Here is a 19,752-nt window from a genome sequence, read left to right as displayed (position 1 = left end):
ATCTTACAATTATTCTAATCTTAAAATCTTCTAATTCTAAAATCTTCAATTATAAAATCTTCAATCACAAGATTATTATATATCCAATTTCGGATATTATTGAATTTCCTCGATTTATGCAATTGACAAAAGCCACCTATCACAAGTTTTGAAAAGTAAGAGAAAGATGTCGCTGATATAATTATTTTATTTTTCTTTAGTTTTAAGAACGTTTTTTAATTTATTATCGCATCAAAAATTTGAAAAAAAATAATCGTAATATTATTTTTTATGTATATGTACATACATATTTGATATTTAGAGCCGCGTCAATCGCGCACTAGAGTGTCCGATCATCATTCCAAAATCTTTATAGTGAAAATTCACGGAAAATTAAGTTCGCGCGAGAAGTTGATGCGATGATATGACGATATGACGCGTCGCGTTGATTGGCACGCTGCAATTCGAGGAACAGCGAGGGACGAATCGCTATTGAAGATCACAAAAATTCTTAGAAACAACAGCGAATGGAGGATAATGATCATGAGAAAGGCAATGCCGCACAGACAAATAAATGCTGTCCAAGGAAACCGATTGAGATGACTGCGCGCGCGCGATATCGGGAACATCGAATGGATATTTTGCCCTCATAATATTTTCTACTTTTATGAGTGTTACGAAATTAGGAATATTCATACTTCACCTTGGACTCTCGTACTTGTACAAGTGTTGCATTAATAATACGTAGAAATGTATGTTAATAATCATTGGAGAATTTTAATATACTGTAATTGAGGATTTTAACAGAAATTAAGATGGACATTAAATTTTAATGCACTATCATTTGTATAAGTATTGTCTTTTTCTATATATTTAACTTATTTGTTACGTTTAAATTACTAAAATATTGAATTATTATTAAAATATTCGAAGAATTAATAAATAATTAATTATTCGCACACCGTAAAAGATAATTTTTTTAATAACATACGTTTCTTTACAAAAAAATAATACTTTATTCAATAATAAATTTCTGTACTTATTTGCATTACTTATTAATTCGAAGTCTTTATTTTTCTTGTTCCTTCTACCCTCTCTCCCTCTCTCTCTCTCTCTCTCTCTCTCTCACTCTTCCTTTCCTTCTTCTCTTTCTTTCTCTCCCTCCGAATGTTTTTAGCTAAACGAGCAGGATTCCTGCTCAATTAAAAATTAGCTACACTCGAACGAGGACGCAATAACCGGGATATATGGACGTGTCTTCATCCAACAACAAATGTTACGAAGAAGGTCGTCACATCGTGACCTTGACTTTTGCGAAAAAGAATTAAACTGGTCAAAAAGTACTCGTAGATGTACAATCTTCGTTGCCAGGAGAGATTTCTCTGTAGAAATCGAGTGCTCGATTAGTTAAGAGGTGGGAGTTGAGACCAGACAATAAATAGTAGGTAGGAATGAGAGGTGGAAATTTGGAGTCAAGACGAGTCGAGAGTTCGAAAGTTGAAGATTGAAAAATAAAAAGCTAAAGGTTAAGAGTTAGAGAATTGACGACTGACAATTGATGATTGCCGCGATTATACCTTGAGAATTACGTATGACTTAATCGCAACGATATTCATTCGATTTTTGTACTTAGATGATTTTCACATATCACGTTCTGTTACATCAAAATGCGAATTCTTAGTAATGTATGGGAAAACATGAGAGTAGAAAGATTCAAGATAGAAAGGGCATTTTTAAATCAAGACAGCTCGTGACTTCCTGTACTTACACCTTTGACCTTTGATGCATCGTGTACGTTGGATTTATATTTAGGGTACTTTTATACTTTATACATTTTTCGTTTTGATTGAAAGCATCATTTATTTTACGCCCGCACAATGCAACTCTATATGAGATAAATGTAAATATAGAAAAAAATCGTGTTGGACAAAAATTTAATAATTATTGTGAATTGTTAATAATAATTAATAATTTTACAGTAATAATTAATGATAATATTAACAATAATATTAACTAATAATAACGTTAATTAATAATATTAAGTATAAATTAGTAAAAATATTTTAATTAGTAAAAATTGTTTTATTACTTCAATATATTTACTTCCTATATTATTTTAAACTTATAAGTAATTTGTAAACAATTAGTTGCAATCATTTTTAATTTTTACTATTATCTTTAGCATTTAAAGTATTTTTGCAAAAATCATATTTATATCAAAATGTCAAAGTCATCTAAAATTATTTTTGAATTAAAAAATAATCTCTTCTTTCTAAAAAGAATCGCAATAATCATATAGAACTATTGTCAAAATTAAAAAGTATAAGTCATACAAACAGTAGGTTGAGTTGCGACAATCACGGGATCTGTAGTGAAAGTGTTATAACGAGACAGAAAGAAGTCCATTCTCTTTCCTTTTCCTTTCAGTGACTTTCATCAAGATTCAATAAAATAACGATAAAAAAAAGTTGTGTATTAATAAGCGTCAATAAATTTTAAGATAATCAATATTTCATTGCATCATTGGAGAATATTATATATATAACAGAATAAAGGAAAATGATCATCAAAGGCAAAAAAACGAAGAGAAATATGATATACAAAAAATTTGAAATATCTCTTTAAATTCCTGATATTTTCGATTTGTTTTGTACTCAGAAATAATAATTTTAATTATTGAGATTATCATTAATTAATTTTATTATTAATTAATAATGAATGACAAAAAAATTATATTCAAATTTGAATATTTTATATACTTGTACTACATCTAAAGTACATCTAAATTTTAATATAAATTTTTAAATAATATATATATAATTATTAATATTATTAAAATGTATAATTTTTTTTATTTATTAATTGTTTTGCTATTGCATTTTTGTGATAGAATATTTTTATATTAAATATATAATAGCTTACTGTAACTTAACATAAATGCAGAGTTTACTTAATCCATTTTGTAATGAAACAGCAATTAAATCATAAACTCCACATGTCGATGAGACAGTCGCTATCATATTTTGCCTGATTTTGGTGAGTAAATAATTTATTTTGCGAATGTATATTTATAGTATGCCGCGGTTGATTCCCATCTTTTCTATCTGTTTCTAGCGATATTGGGTGGAAAAAAAGAAGAGAATATTTACTTTGTTGTATGACAGTGAAATTCGAGAGATCGTCTTTTCGAGGTTACCTGCATCGAAGCACGTTTTCATCGTGAGTTTATGTAAAACGTTCCGTCAAGTATGTGTGTCATAACGAATAGTTTATATGTTTTTATATGTGAATCGATAGCGTATTAATCGATTCAACTTTTTACCGAAACTGAAATTTTTTGAGATAAATAGAACTCCACAAAGAATTGCAAAAAGAACGTAGTTGGAAAACTTTACCTGACAATATATAATTTATATGTCTAAAGATGTTTTATAAGAATATAAATACATGTAAATTTATTTGTTGTGTAAATTTATTTATTAAACGTTAAGTTTCGTTAAACACTTTTCCTTTTATTTTGTGCGCCTGAGTGAATGTTATTTGCGGCAATATAATTTACCAAATTAAACTCTACATTACTAATTCCTTTCAATTTGCAACTCAAGGTGGAACAAGCCATGCATGCAAAAAATGTCGAGCAGTGCGAGTACGCTAGTTTCATATTAAGAAATACTAGGAAACTGAATGCATGTGTTCATTGAAAAACATATTAAGATGAATGTCCCTATTTCTACTCAAGTCCCGATTTCTACTCTATGAACTTTTCTTCTTAATATAAATATTCAGCTGATAGAATAAGTTGCAGAAAGATTAATTATACATAATTTATATACTCCCGCGTAAGTTGCATAGGCTCACTGCTCGCCAGGTAGCAGTATGTATTTAAAAATGAATTTATATCCGAGCTATCGTCGTTATTGGCAATTTCAATCGTGGCGCTATTGATTTGCGTAAGGACTAGCGATTCGAATTTTGTTTAACCACTAAACAAACTTTACATCGTTCCACGAAAAGTTTTTGTGTCTTTAAAAATAGGGACACATAATAAGTAGATATGCAGACACCGCGATTTCTGTTAAATAGAAATACGTACATTTTATGCATTGCGTTTAATTCACGATTATTCGTAACAAAAGCCTTTAATTAATAATTTTAGGTTATGTACTTACATAACTTAAATGGTCTTCTTTCTAACCTTATTAGTGTTTATAATTTAGTATATAATTTTGTTTAATAAACTTATTTTTCTTACAAACAACGACATTAAACACAAATAAAAATTTTACCTATACGATAATCGTCTTGCCATAACTCAACTTATGCATATATCACTATATCATACAGTCCCGCATCAACAGCAGTGGCGGCAGCGAGAGTGACTACAAGCATTACTCAATGACTAGCGATCCACATGTGACTAGCAATGTAATCGCGATGTCCCACGCGATCTCTCATAACGACTCGCGATTCTCTTCGCGATCAGTGGGTTTGAGTCCGTAAACCAGCACCATCGTTAGCGACGTCGCGATGCTAACGATTGCTGTCATTATCATCATCATCATCATCACTTATCCCGAGTGTCGAGCGAAAGTCTCGAACTAAACTTGTTCAAACCATAAGCATAATTTTCCTTCAAAAATGTACTATACTTCCTGTACTACGTTTCCGCGCTTCTCTGATTAATTGATAAATCACTGATAAATCACGAATTTTTCACGGAAGAGAAAATTATTAATTACACACGTAATGTTTTCTAACATTAATTTAGAACAGTTTAATTTAATGCGACGACAAGCAGAGCATTTCCTTTACCGTTGTTCGATCCACATATTTATATATCGTTTATTATTTTATCACATTTTATTATTACACATCACAGGTATACAATTAATTTGTTGAATCCCCGTACTCGACTAAAAACTAAATCATATTTTCAGCATAAGATATTCGATAAACATCTACGTATAAGGCGTGTCACGAGTCTACTGGAAACCGGCTCTATCAACTATGTCACACGTACAACAATTTGCTAGTCTCTCGTGTTCAATTTACTTTCATCGATAGTGAACAGAAACTCTGAGAAAGTACGCATATGTGTTGAATTATTCTTACGTATATAACGTATTGCATAGTAATAGCTTAATTACAATTACGTACTACCATGAGGCAAGATCTCGACGTGTCATCACTCAAGTCTCTAACAATACGATAAATCAATGCTGTAATAATTAATGGCCCTTATAAATTTAGTAATAAGGAATGTAATCTCGCTCTATCTGATCTCGTACATATAAATCCTACTGATTAGTGCAGAGAATCGAATAAAAAGGATGGTTGCAGAAGAAGATCATGAGGTCGTTTCTAAAAATATATCAACAAGATAATAGGATAATAGATCTTCCAGGCGAAATCATGTGCGAGATGGGAGATGTTTTAGCATACTTAATGTCCATTCGCGCTCGCAGTAAGAGGATATCGGGCGTTAAAGATTGGGAAAAGTTTAGTCATCGCGATGAAGCAGATAAACCAGATTGCCGCAGAATATAGGAGGTCAATATTTTTTCGAAGGAATTCAATTCCGAATTAGTCAAGGACTGACGAGTTCGTACACAGCAAGGACACGCACTTTATTTTTCCAATCGTCAAAACCTCTCCTACTAACTCTGCGCGCGATCTTACGCACGTATCAAAAAGGGCACGGCTGCTTATGAAATTCTTTTGTATGCGAAATTCCTTCAATTAACTACCTAAATAATATAATTCAGCGAAAAAAATGTAAAGAGAAAAATAATCATATATTTTTCTTATACTCGACATAAGAATTTTAGGATCCGAAATCATTTATTATATTACAACTCTGATAAATTTTACATTAAAGTTGTAAAAAATTTATCATGCAGTAACAATTGTTTTCTTTATATTTTTTTATTGCAAATTGAAAAAATATGATTTATTTGAATTGTATAATTTATAACATATTTTGCGAATCTTTGTAAGTATTTCTGCTTAGTTTATATATTTATGCTTAGTTTAGAGTACATTTAATATTTTTATTTTTATTTGACCAACTCTAACTTATATTCAACGTAAAGTCGTAAAGAAACTTGATATATGTAATCCTTCTGTCTATCTTCTAATTTCTCAATGTAACAGATAACAGAGTAGATGCAAAAACGCCTGAGGAATTCAGGAACCGATGAAGAGACAAACGGGCCGTACACTGACCTGCTTTTCGCTGCAGACATCCTTGTTTCGTAATGCTGTTCTCTCGATACCAGCCAAAGTTCGATTCGTATTATTCGTACAATAGCTATTAGAAACCATATTAGTAATAAACAAGAGAAAATAATTTATATTAACTATATATAATACATAATGTATCTTAAGAATGTATGTATCACTAAAAATAATGTCAAAAATAGAAAAATTTTATAGATCGTTCTATTATTACGTCTAAATATTTGTGTAAAATTTGAGTACAATTCTTTTATTGGTTTAAAAGTTATTTAATTTTTTGTTTTGATTCTATATGTATTTTGATTTCGTCTGATGTTTGATATTTTTATAGCTGATATTGTACAGCTAAAACATTCTTAAATATTAGATCTGTTTTTTATTCCTAAACAGACTAAAATTTTCTTTCTGGTTTTCGCCAAATATTAAACCATATACATATCTCACTTAAGTTCCAAAAGTGTATACCTATATATTATACACTAATTCATCATACAGAAAACAGACTTAATAATTGATACTAACCGTTACTGATATGGATCGATATTAATAGATACCAATAACTGATGTTGATAAATTAATCATCTAATAGTAGGTATAAGCAATATGTAGTATCGATACATAACAATACATAGAGAATAATACGTATCTAGAAACACAAGTCAGTATTACATTACAAAATGAATATTTAAATTTACTTTATCATCAGCATAGTCTTAAAGAAGATAATGCAGCTGCGAGATCATAAAATCATTTAATCTACCTTTTTATGTTCTTGCTATATTTTTTTTATCATTGAGTCAATATTCATATATCATCTCATGTTATTCTTCTTTTCATGATTCGCAATATCTTAATCGGTGCTTTTCTCTGTTTATACTTTGATTAAATTGTAATTTAGTTATTCCTAAAAAAATTTAAAATAAGATTTGTGAAAATTAATGTAGTATTTTGTAAGAAAAAGATATAAAGACACTGGCACTTTGACACCAAGAGTGATTGATGAAAAATGAATGATGGGGGTAAATTTTAATTAGTTTTTCAATCATCAATCAGTGCTCGGTGTCAAAGCGCCGGTGTCTGCTCAGACTTAGACGTCTAATTAAAACGCTATTGTTCTACGAAAATTTATGTATATATACGTGCGTGCGATAATGATGCGGTAGTATATAAAGATATGTCGATGTGTCGCATTTTATTGGTAAAACAGTGATTTTATCGGAGTTCGGGCTTTTTACTTTAGGATCCCCTTAAAACACTTGTAAAAATGAACAGAAACTATCCTTACCTTCCCTGACAGTCAGTAAATAGCATGTAAAAGGCACGTAAAGTGAAAGGCTTAAACCTATTTTCAGGATGTTTTAATATAATTCAAATATGGCTGCGGCGACTTGTCAGGAGCCTTAAGAAGAAACGCATCTTCTGCGCTCGTATTAGCCAACGTTGCTTTTCATGGTGGTACTACACTCATCAGATATACACCAACGACATAGCATCAACGAGGGGCGCCTCTTGCGCAAGTGATGCAAGCGCGGGAGATGCAGCTGCAAAAGAGAAGAGAAGAGAGACGACGTTCTTGTCATTCCATAGGATCGGTCGGTTAATGATTATCGAGATACGCTTCGTAATGCACCGGGCGCCTCGGCTGCATGCATTACTACATGCACCGCGCTACATAGAATGAAAGGATAAGAGAATTAATTCGCATATTCCCGCTATACGCTCGTTATCATCTCCGCTTCTCATCCTTCGCTCTTCCTCACGTCTCCGCTTATCTTTTGACCTTTTCCATTATTTTATTTTTCTTTTTATATCTTATTGTGTACATTCTGTAGTTCAATAGATATTCTTTTTCTTGTTTTCAACGTGCAATTTCCGATCTTTTCAAATTCTTTAGAACGGATGCAAAGTACATAATACAAAGCAGATGGTGGATAGTAATGCATCCGACTAATTTTGTCGGTCGACTCACAATATTATAGCTTCCTGATGTGCATACGTTTACAACCTTGCCTAGGAAAATAATTATAACGGGGCATAGCATGGCACATTATCCATAAATTGTAATTCCATATATATATATATATAAAGTAATATGAGGCATCCTTTCGTTTGTTTCCTTGTTACTGTTTATAGCAAAATTAAGCTTTAAAGATTTTCCAAAAATAAGTTTCAACGTTAATCGTTAAATTAACGCATTATAATAGACGCTAAAAATGTTTTGCTATTTGGTGACTAGTAAAAGATCAAAAAATACTTCCGGAAATTACAATGTTTAATGAACAGGAGTTTCTAATCAAACGAAGAATACGATAGCACGTAAGAAGTATTTGATGTAGTAAAATGAACATCACTCGCGTCACATCATTAAACATATTTCTTTAGGAAAAATCATGGCCTCTCTGTGCCTTATATGCCAAATACAAATTTTATTTAAATTCTCGAGGTCGTAATATCTTTGCAGATTCAAGGTGGTTATATATATATAGAATATATCAGTGATTTACATTATACCAAGTACAGAAGAAGTTAGTCATATGGAAAGATCTGATTTTTGTTGCAAAGCTAAGATAAAAAAAATTTAATGATGTTGCATATTAATATTTATAAAAAAGAAATATGGAAGGAAAATATTTTTGAAAGGAAAATATTTTTTAATATATTATATTGAATTACATTTTAATATAATTCTATATATATATATATAATACTAAATTTATATTATATTTGTTTAATCTTATATAGGATTATCACTAAAAATTCAATTACTTTAATTTCTAATTTATTGTCACACCGTATATATGCTTCTTGAGCAAATATGTATTTTACATATGACTACGCTCGCGTATCAAACGATATTTTAATATAACTCCAATAACCTTGGTAGTCATGTTACACGCAAGCTAGTACAAAAACACTTGCAGGATCTAGCTCTGAACAATGCGTCAAATATACATATGTATAGTGATGATGCATTATTCAAAGGTCGAAACTCCGAATAATATTGGAGCATTCCATCGACGTAACGATTATCCTTCACATTCTAAAAAAACAGTATCCGGATGGTTTTCTTCATATAGCTACATTCTTACACGGTAAAAAAATTTGTGTGTATTGGAAACGGTCCACTCACGTTTGCGTTAACAGTTTGTGTTGAATTTTTAACATATTCAAGTATTAATTTAACATAATGTGATTATGTTATTTAAAGATTTTTTGTGAAATTGATATATATATATATATATATTCAATGTTTCTTAGTGTCAAAATGACACAATTTATGAGTAAGTAACATAAAAATAATGTGTTTTAAAACGTAAACTAAGACAAATGAATTAAATATTTGTTAATTTAACATATCATAAATGTTAATTTTCTAAAAAAAATATGTTCTCACACGGTATGTTTACAAATTGTGTCGATATTATCTTTCTTTGTATTTATTTTCTTACATAATTGTTGTGTTACCTTCTAACATATCTTGTGTAAAATTAACTCAAAAATTTGAGTGGATCGTTTGAGACATTTACGTTAAATTTAACACATTTTTTCCAACTGTGTACCGTAGGGGACCGTGATTTAAAAAAAAATCGATCATAAAAATCATTTGTATTTAAAATAAAATGAGAATTGGCAAAGTTTATTTTTTTGTCTCAAGATAAATATTCTATTCTTCTTCTTTCTTAAATCTAAATTTAAAAAAAACAGGAAGATTTATTGAGGGGCTATTATAAAAATCATAAGATCACTCCAGATTTCGAAGAATGAATATTCAGCTTCTCAGAATTCCATTTAATTTACTTTAATCCGCCTATTTCTCAAAGGATAGTAACTGCAAGGCCCAATGCATTTAAATGTAAAATCTGACATTTGATTCGAAGAAATGGAGGATTCATTTTTTTAAAATTATTATCATATTTAATGTTACCGCTTGGTGTCCCTGTTGTTTTCCTATTTTGAGTGACTTTTTGTCATGTCTGCATTACCCCCTAATCATACATCGCCGCTTGTAATTTCAAGAAAGATTGAGCATTTCTTAGGCCACAAATAAATTGGCAAAAGTATGTAGGAGCAAAAGTCATCTTGATGTTAAGATATAACTAATATTTATTGACGCACGAACAGAATATTCATGATAATTTATTAAACCCGCATCTGATCAGCGACGTTACATCATGCATCGTAAGACATATGAAATTCTTTACAGGAAATTTGACATCGTCATTGAAAAGATCATATTATTAAATCATGTTTCAATTTTCCGGAATTTAAAAAATTGGTAAAATTTGGAAAATTTTAGTCTGAATATTTGATTGTTAAAAACGATCTTCTTTATAGAATATTTGATTCTGTCGTTTGTAGATATTAATATTTGCATGTTTAATATTTATTACTTAATAAGGTAATTAGTAAAAGACCCCGCAAATCACATGAAAAAAGTGGCTAGTGGCTTCAAGAAATTATGCAATCCGTATGCGTATTTGCAAACTACAATTTTTTTTTTAAATAACTATATGTTTTCCTTACATCAATTGATTCATTTCGTTATTCTGTGAATAAATGTATTAATATTCAGTTATCAAAAAATAAATAATTTAGTAGATAAAAATACTTTTCAATCCGATTAGAATCCAAAATAGCAACTTTCAATTTTGCCTATAACGAAACTTTTTTCAGCATCTCATAATCTACAAAATATGATAGTTTCAGCCAATTTAAAGTCACTTTTTTCATATGATTTATACGAGGTTTTCTTTTACGAATAATAAAAGATAAAATTTATAAATTTTCAATTTAATTTACTAACAATAAGTAGTGAAAAAACTCAATTATTGCATGTATATTTGTTTGTGGTCAAAAATATTTATTAAAAATGGAAAGATTGTATAATAAAATATTAAATTATGGAAACATTAAAATTAATAGAATAAACTGGAGTTGATAAAAATATAAGTATTATATATATATATATATGATTATACGTATATAATTATATAACACATAGTATTAGATAATTATAATATTGTGCAAAATTATATAATATGAAAATCGGAAAATAAATCGGAATATTTTAAGTTATCATGCGTGCGCGTGTATGAAAAATTATATTTAATTTTTTATATTTATTCATGTTATATTTTCATATACTACATATTTTATTTATTACTCCTTTATTATTATTACAGTTGTATCATTTACGTCAATATTATTTACTATATAGAAACAAATTTTTCTAGTAATATTTATTTACTTTTCACAACTTTAAACTTGTTTATGTAAATGCTTCATTTACATAAAAGTAATTTGTAAGTGTATCATTTTATGCAGTTACTTTCCTTCAAGTGAAAGGCAGCTATTATATTATTGCATATTAATCTTTTACACATATGAAATATCTTGACCTTATTACTGTACAAACTAAACTTCCGAACTAAATTCACGCAAGCTTGCTCCCTGCAAACTTGTCATAGAAATGTCAAACAGCATATCCGTTTATCGATACAACTCCCCGTTTACATGCCGCATACGAGTTCTCTATAAATATATGCGTTCCGTCATTGTAAGAGAAAGTAACGTTGCAGCAATAGAAGGAGAGAGAGAGAGATGGGGGGAGAGAGAGAGAGAGGTAGGTCGTGGAATAGTTTTTTTACGTGCGCTATCTCATCTTCAATTCCGAAATCGTTCCTACGATGCTCGCGAGGCCATGGTTGCGTTATATGTATATCAAGTCTTAGAGGAGGTGAAGCGCGTGTACAATCAGTTGTAAATTACACCCTAAAAATCTTATCAACCAAGGATGTAACAATTGTCCGAGAATATAAAGACGTTAGACAACTATTTTTCGGAATTTGTAAAAAAATAAATATTAAACGTTTCATGTAAAATTACTAAGAGAATTTGGATACAATATATTTTTAACAAAAATTACTTTTTTAACAATAATTATTTGTTATTATAATATTGTCATATTATTTAATAATTCTTTTATTTCTATCATCGCGATTATGTTTAAATTGAAAAAATTACTACAAATTATCGTGCATAACATTTTTACTCTTCAGAATTATGTTCTTTTATCTCATTCACGTGATTACGTCAGTTCGACGAAAAATGTGACAATAGGATATCAACGAGAAGTGTTGATAACAAGTCCAACGAATCACGTAGACATTAACAAGTCTCGTTATTGGCAGTTACGGGACGAGTAGCAGTCACGTTACTGGCGTCAGCAGGTGGGTAAAACCACGTTTACGATTCTCGCGATGGCATATCACTCGCATGCAAATGACTAAGTTTCTCGATACATTGTCAGCGGAGAATGTCGGATGAATTAATGATCTCATTGTATCTTATTCTAATTAACTGTATAATGTGCATGTTCCTGGTAAACAGCCGACGCAGTCTTCGCCGGCATTTTGCCGGTATTTTCATAATTAATTATGCAGGCGAAGAGGCGTCTCACGTGTTCCGCTCGCGGAACCGGATCTAAGCTGTACACCTCGGCCAAAAGAAGTGACAATGCTATCAGAAATTAATCATTACTATTTTTGCATACTCTTTCGTAAATGCAATCACATGCTTGGTTACGTTCATTCTAATTAAAATACTATTTAATATTTTTGAATTTTTAAAAATTTGATCTTTGAAATTGAATCGATTTTATGATTGATTGATTAATTTGTTCCTTTCAGTAAATTTACTTCAATCTAGATTTCAATGGATATTTTAAAAAAACTGAAATATTGAAATATTAATAAATGAATAATTGAATAATAATTGGGTTAGGGAAAAAGTATTTTTAATTCAAAATTATATACATTATACAATGCTATATACTGTACCGTTATACTATTGTACTTAGAGCAAAGTTTCAGCTTTAAAAGAATCTGTTTTTTAATTGCAATCGCGCGCGTGATGATTTTTAAAGAAATCGTGAGCAATCAAAGTAAAAAAATACTCCTTTCATTTAAGCTTTCATTTAAAGTAATAATTTAGTAATAAAAAATCTTAGGAACATTTTATTAAAAAAATAATTTTTTGAGGAAAATTTTAAACTTTCACGTATTAGAAAATTTGTGTAAAAACATAGTGATCTTTCAAAAGTAGAGGTATTAAGCTCTTTTTTTGAAATTTAAATTTTGATTATTTTTAACGAATATATTTTATACATAATTTTGAGCTAAAGATACTTTCTTTCTAATCAATAATTTTACTAAATATTTTGTTTCTATTTTTTTATTCAAATTTGTTAAAAAGTGGCCAACATCGAGTAACACATAAATGAATATAACTGCTCGCGCATCTGCATAGATCTCCGATAGATATTCCTTAACAACTATAATACATATAAAGCATACGTTCCATTCGAGTACGATCACGTGACAAATTGTACAATCCACTAATCCTTTTCTTCCTAGCTCTCGCGAAGGATCGTCATACATCACGCGACTATATCCGTTGTCGTATGCGACGACAAAATACGGCAATCATCCCGTTATCTAACAGAGTACGGGAAATTTTACACTTTAGGATATGATGCGATGCGATGACGCGTCACCCTTGGAATTAATATTCGATATATTATATAGAAAACGCCGGAACTCTTGGGCGTGTACACACGTGTAACACGTTCTGCTAAATTAAAAAGCATTCACGCGCACGTGCGAGTGCACAAATCGGCACTACGGTGTTTCATATATATATGAAACCATGTTTCATAATAACAAATAAATAACGAGTTTAATTTTAATTAAATTACGAGATAAGAAACTGGAATTCTTGACAACATTTTATAGGGTTAATAAAACTTCATAAATTATAAAATGTTGGGTACACAATTATTTAAGCATAAAGTCGTAGTAGATTATTTTTTTTAAATATTGCTGCGACATTGTTAAAATCATTTTGCACATCTACATTTTAACAACGTTTCTAAAACATTGCATTTCAATCTGTTGCAACATTGCAGCAATATTGTTGCAAACTTCCGTGCTGTATGCGATCATTGACAATTTCGCGTCGCGCGTCGTCGGAGCGTTAACCCGAAGCAAAGCGAAATGGCCTCGTCACAGTATTTCGCCGGGAAAAGAAAAAAGACACAGTGCCACGAGTTCCGTGTCCTTGAGGTGGATCGCAAGGCTCGAAGTCGATTATTACCATGATTTTCAGAATGCACTCTGTGCATTCGCAATTCCGCTTGCAAAATCGCGGTTGCACCAATACTTAAAGCGTACGCACAACAATGAGACTGTTAAAGGTCTTTGCGTGCCCACGAAAGCTGGCGGTCGAGATCATTCAATTACTAAAATAAGATATTTCGCAGTCTAGTTGGCGCAAAACGTGCGTGAAAAAAATAACAATTTTCCACCTTTTTCTGTCCCTTACTTCCCCAGAAAATGCTTGAAAGATGATATTATCTCGAGATAATTCAGCCAAATTTCGGTACATCTGAAATATTTGTTATTTTTAAACTTTTTTTTGCACATATGTGCGGAAATCTTATGACGATATCATTCAAATTTAAAAAATCGAAACGTTTCGAGAACTCTCTTCAATCGATTATCGAACTGTTAATATCGATAATATACGCTAAAAGAAGTATGGTTATGTTTTCGTAGTCCAAACAAACCTTCGAAAATTATTTCCGTCGAAAAATAGTAGACATAAAAATCGAGATGAATCTCGTTAGGAGGCAGTGTTTGAGAATTTTACAGAGCAACATTAACAGTCAGAATATATCGTACAGTCTCGGTAGAGCTTTCAGTTTTAAAAGTGCTTTGTCCCTGAAGAACTTGTATCCGGAAAGCAAACTGAAATTGTACACTCCAACTTTCGTTAGTGTATACTGATCTACAAATACTTATATAATAAATAATATTGATTCTGTTTGTGTATCGCTTCTGTAAATGTGCTATATTTGAGTTCTAAAACATGCTATCTTTGTAACATAACCTCAATGTCGACTGAACGGTAATTAGTTCTTGTTCATCTCTTAGGTGCCAGATCCTAAAGCAAAATTCAGTGGTTATATACCCTTGGACAAAGTAAAAATAGCATATAGTAGTAGCAGTGGACCGGGAGGGCAAAATGTTAACTGTGTAAATACCAAAGTAGATTTGAGGTTCCAGGTGAACAGTGCTACCTGGTTATCCGAAGAAATTCGAACAAAGTTAGCGGAACAAGTGAGTAGAATTGTACATACATAATAAAGTTTACATTAGTTAATTTGAATTATTATAGCATTAGTTAATTTCAATTATAAATAAAGTAGCTGATCAAATTCCTGGCTAACAATTTGATAATATCAAGTTCGTAATAAATTCAAACATGAAATTATTATTTTAGTGTAAAAACAAGATAAACAAAGATGGTTACTTAATAATCAAGTCGGATTTAACAAGATCTCAGCATCTAAATTTGGCAGATGCTCTTGAAAAGTTAAGGGAAATGATAAGAGCCACTTTGGTAGTACCAGCGCAACCAACACCTGAATCAGAAGAAAAGAAGAGGAAAAATCTGCTGAGAGCTGCTAGGGAAAGGCTACATGAGAAAAGACTTCATTCTCAACTCAAGAAAAACAGACAAGCCCCTGCTGCAGAGTTTTAAATAATTTAATTCAATTATTTCAATTGTCCAATTATTGTATAGCTATATATAGGAGTGATAACTGTATAAACGAAATAAAGGAAAAGAATTTATATTCATCCATTTGTGTATTATGAATTTTTAAGTAATCTGTATAATATGTATGATAAAAAGATTTACAAATTAAATTAGGATGATTATTAAAAAACATTTAAATTGGAAATAAATTTTAATTTGTGTTAAAATTATTATATGTAATATATAATATAATTATGTAATTTTTTTTAAATTAGAATTTGATATTCTACACACACATCTATATAAAATTCAGTGATATATAAATTGTAAATATAAGTTTATATTATATGATAAAAAATCGATTGCTCACAATCTTGTCCATGAATCCAGCTGATGGTTTCTATGGCAACATTAATACCGCGAATAAGAAAACATAACTGTGAAAGCCAACCTTTGTGTGACTACAGTGAACTATAGTGACTACGAATTTAGTTTTTCGTCGTGAAAATGTCTTACCGTGATTTACGCAGTACGTATATAAAATGATTATTAATATAAACGGAGCTATTTTGCGATTTACTTTCTTTTTACCTGCTTACATAGATTTCACGGAAATGATGAGAGTGCTAGGTTATCCGAGGTTAATTTCCCTTGCGAATTTTCGCATGCCGAATTTTCCTCTGGTTGCGGAGATTCTAGTTTGGCTGGTGAAACGATTCGATCCAGATATTGATATATTTAGCGATCACGATACTGAGGAACAACGTGTAACATTGATACGTAGTGTCGCTGAATTTATGGTAAATGATTTAAACATTACGTCTAGTCATAACATTAGTTTAATGATTCTTTTTTTAAAAGAGTATCTAAATCTATCTTATTTATTCTATAAACTCATGAAAGTGTTTGATAAGATTATATTAATTATTATTTATTTATTTCAAAATATATCACTTTCAATCATCCAGTAAATAAAGTGTTAGCGTTATATTAAGTATTGCAATATTCTATTAATCTATTCAAATAGAACATTGCAATAGATTAATATCAACTGCATCTGCATTAAGCTCATATTAACAAAATCTCTCAATATAATCTAATAATGGATTGCTAATGGAAACCAAGCAGAATGTTGTATTTCGTAATCATTTAAATGATATATTTCACTTAAATGATGGTTAAATAATAGATTCTGTTTGGTTTCTGCTAACAATCTGCTATTATATCCTGTTAAAAAAATTCTATAATTTCTTCGTTTATATAATTTGTAGTAAATACTTTGTAAAATCTGTTTCTGATAAATTTGACTCATTTTAAACCTATATTATATATCTCAAATATTAAAAAATAGTTAAAAAGAAATTGTAACAAATAACACATGTAATTTTATGCATTCTAGGCATTGAAGACAAATATAAAATTAAATACGAAAAAACTATATCAAGCCGACGGTTATGCAGTAAAAGAGATGTTGAAGATAGCCACGCTGTTGTATGACGCACAGAACAGTAGCAATACTGAGCAGAGTCAATCGAGCAGTAATCAGAACGCAGTAAATTTCGACATTTCCAATAAAATTAACGAGCTGAAAACAACTCGGCAGTTAGCGAGCCAATTAACCATCAATGGAGCGGCCCTCTTCGACTTACTCGGCCGAGAAGTGGAACTTCGTGAGATTCGCAATACTAAAATTGCGAGGCAATTCGACACTTCCGAAATAGAAGTAGCTCTAAAAGATGTTATCGAAAACACGCGCAAAGAGATTAGTGAAACCAAGAAGCAAATCGACAATGTTAAAGTAAAATTTTTTATTTGATAAGATAGTTCTTGTGTGTTTAAAATTTAAATTGCTCGTCTGATCTCTACAAAAATATTTCATTACCATATAATAATTTTATCAATTAATAAATTTATTTATTTTTGTAGGATACAGAACAAAACTTGGATGCAAGAATTGAGAGGCGGAAAACGGAACTGGATCGAAATCAAAAGAGACTTCATACGTTGAAGAAAGTCCGTCCAGCATTCATGGAGGAGTTCGAGAAACTCGAAATCGAGTTTAGAGCTTTGTATGATAATTATTTACAGAAATTCCGGTATCTTGCGTATCTGGAACACTTATATGAAGATGCGGCTAAAGTGGAACAGGAAAGATTCGAAAGACGGTATTTGTCAATAACAAATATATGAAAACAAGATTAAAAAATACATATAATCATAAATAACATACAAATAAATTATGTAACATAATTATGTAATATTATTAATCTTAACTGCAGGCAAGCTGCAACGAAAAAACAATTGGAACAACTGAGAGCTGAGGATACGAATTTCGAAAGTATGATGGAAGGGAACGATTCTATATTTGCTACGAATCTTCAAGAACCTCTAGTTACCCCCCTTACAAATCCGGAAGCCACAGCGGCAGAAAAATCTGGTCAATCCAGCCACATCAAATCAAGTAACAATTTTTATTGTAGAAAATAATTCGCACTCTCTCTAAATTTTATGCAGTAAAATCTTACTCCAAAAGAGTGAAAATACTGCTACTATTGAAAAAGAGTGCAAATATTTTGATTCTCTTTCAATAGTGGCAATATTTTCATTCTTTTAGAGTGAGATTTCTCTCTAAGGAATTTAGAGAACATGTTATATGATGTTGAATATTGTAATTTTGAAAATCACTTGCAAATCAATAAAATTTTTGAAAATATAATAGATATGTGAAAGAAAATAAATTTTTCTACGCTTTTTGGCAATAATAAATTAAAAATGTTCCAGCTACTGGAAGAGCGTCAAAGATGCAATATACTCAGCGACGTATTTACGGTAGCATGTCTGGACGGCAAAGGGGTACGATTCCTGAAAACGATAGTGATGGTTCACTGGATAGCGATAGTGATTTATTAATTGACGGAGATCTTGACGATGATGACGATGAAGATCTTTTAAATTCCGTGGGTGCGACAAATATGGGCGACTATGATCTCAAAGCTGCTCAAGAAAAACGAGCCGTCAGTAAGATAGAAAGGCATTCGGATGATGACTTTTAATAAATATATAATGTAATCTCTGTCGATTATCTAGGTTAATTTTATATATTAAAGATTGATATTGAATAAAGAAATAAACAATAATGAACGAAATAAATAAATTCTAATTTTGATCGTTAGTTATTGCGACAAATGTTGTCGAAACCTCGATCAAATTGGGAGGACGCCCGCACGTAATACGGGAGATCCAGGTTCGAATTCCGTCTGAGGTAATATTTTTCGCAATAAGTTCTTTAGAGATCTTAAGATGTTTGTAGCATCGAAGATCTAAGTAAAATTGAAGATCTAATTTAATTTTTTTGGAGGAATATTATTTTTCAGTTTATGTTGAAAATTCGAAAGTAATCGATGCACAGTCATACATCTGAAGTAAATTTATTTAAAATACATGTAGATGTATTCTTGCAATATGTAACTTTGACCGTTATAGGCGCTTCTCTTAGTTATGATGTATTCATATGAGGCTGTTCTGTTTTTAATCTTAGTATTAAAATAAATTAAGTTAATGAAATTAATTTCAAGGGTATATATAATCAATAATTCAAAGGTAAAAGATTTAATCAATTTGATCGCTTTTTTATTGTTATATATACATCTTATCAATATGGATTATTGATTTTTAATGCAATGAAGAAATAATAGCGTGTTAAGTGTATAATTTTTTATTCCCAGTTAAAACACTATTTCCTAATGTCATTATTGTCTAGAAAAAACAAATTGAACATCTTTTTTTTTGTAAAATGTTAAATTATTTTAATACTTTTCAATTTATTCTTATAACAAAACATTTTCAAATCATTGTAATATATTTAGCATTTTATATATTATTGTTTTCAATTTAAATTACAAAATTTTACAAAGGACCACGCACAAAATGGCTGGG

General features: G+C 30.3%; 2 protein-coding genes across 2 annotated transcripts; both read left to right on the top strand.

Annotated features, from left to right (window-relative positions):
- The first annotated feature begins 14,818 nt into the window (after positions 1-14,818).
- On the top strand, positions 14,819-15,864 carry LOC108727831 (peptidyl-tRNA hydrolase ICT1, mitochondrial). The gene is made up of 3 exons (XM_018456098.1): positions 14,819-15,047; positions 15,210-15,395; positions 15,559-15,864. Exons 1-3 carry the CDS (start codon positions 14,889-14,891, stop codon positions 15,817-15,819), a joined length of 606 nt encoding a protein of 201 aa, XP_018311600.1. The 5' UTR covers positions 14,819-14,888; the 3' UTR covers positions 15,820-15,864.
- A 563-nt stretch (positions 15,865-16,427) lies between these two features.
- Positions 16,428-18,869, top strand: Cluap1 (clusterin associated protein 1). The gene is made up of 5 exons (XM_018456099.1): positions 16,428-16,616; positions 17,216-17,614; positions 17,743-17,981; positions 18,096-18,277; positions 18,598-18,869. Exons 1-5 carry the CDS (start codon positions 16,431-16,433, stop codon positions 18,867-18,869), a joined length of 1,278 nt encoding a protein of 425 aa, XP_018311601.1. The 5' UTR covers positions 16,428-16,430.
- The last annotated feature ends 883 nt before the right edge of the window (positions 18,870-19,752 follow it).

Source organism: Mycetomoellerius zeteki, unplaced genomic scaffold (assembly GCF_001594055.1).
Source record: "Mycetomoellerius zeteki isolate Tzet28-1 unplaced genomic scaffold, Tzet1.0 scaffold55, whole genome shotgun sequence".
NCBI lineage: Eukaryota > Metazoa > Arthropoda > Insecta > Hymenoptera > Formicidae > Mycetomoellerius > Mycetomoellerius zeteki.
Note: the sequence above shows the minus strand (reverse complement) of the source record. Positions and strands in the feature narration are given on the sequence as shown.

Coding starts and splice junctions, on each gene's coding strand:
- Cluap1 (XM_018456099.1), top strand. CDS start 16,431: ATGATGAGAGTGCTAGGTTATCCGAGGTTAATTTCCCTTGCGAATTTT. Junction 17,615..17,742: donor AGCAAATCGACAATGTTAAA/GTAAAATTTTTT, acceptor TTATTTTTGTAG/GATACAGAACAAAACTTGGA. Junction 17,982..18,095: donor CAGGAAAGATTCGAAAGACG/GTATTTGTCAAT, acceptor TCTTAACTGCAG/GCAAGCTGCAACGAAAAAAC.
- LOC108727831 (XM_018456098.1), top strand. CDS start 14,889: ATGAATCTCGTTAGGAGGCAGTGTTTGAGAATTTTACAGAGCAACATT. Junction 15,048..15,209: donor AATTGTACACTCCAACTTTC/GTTAGTGTATAC, acceptor TTCATCTCTTAG/GTGCCAGATCCTAAAGCAAA. Junction 15,396..15,558: donor GAACAAAGTTAGCGGAACAA/GTGAGTAGAATT, acceptor TTATTATTTTAG/TGTAAAAACAAGATAAACAA.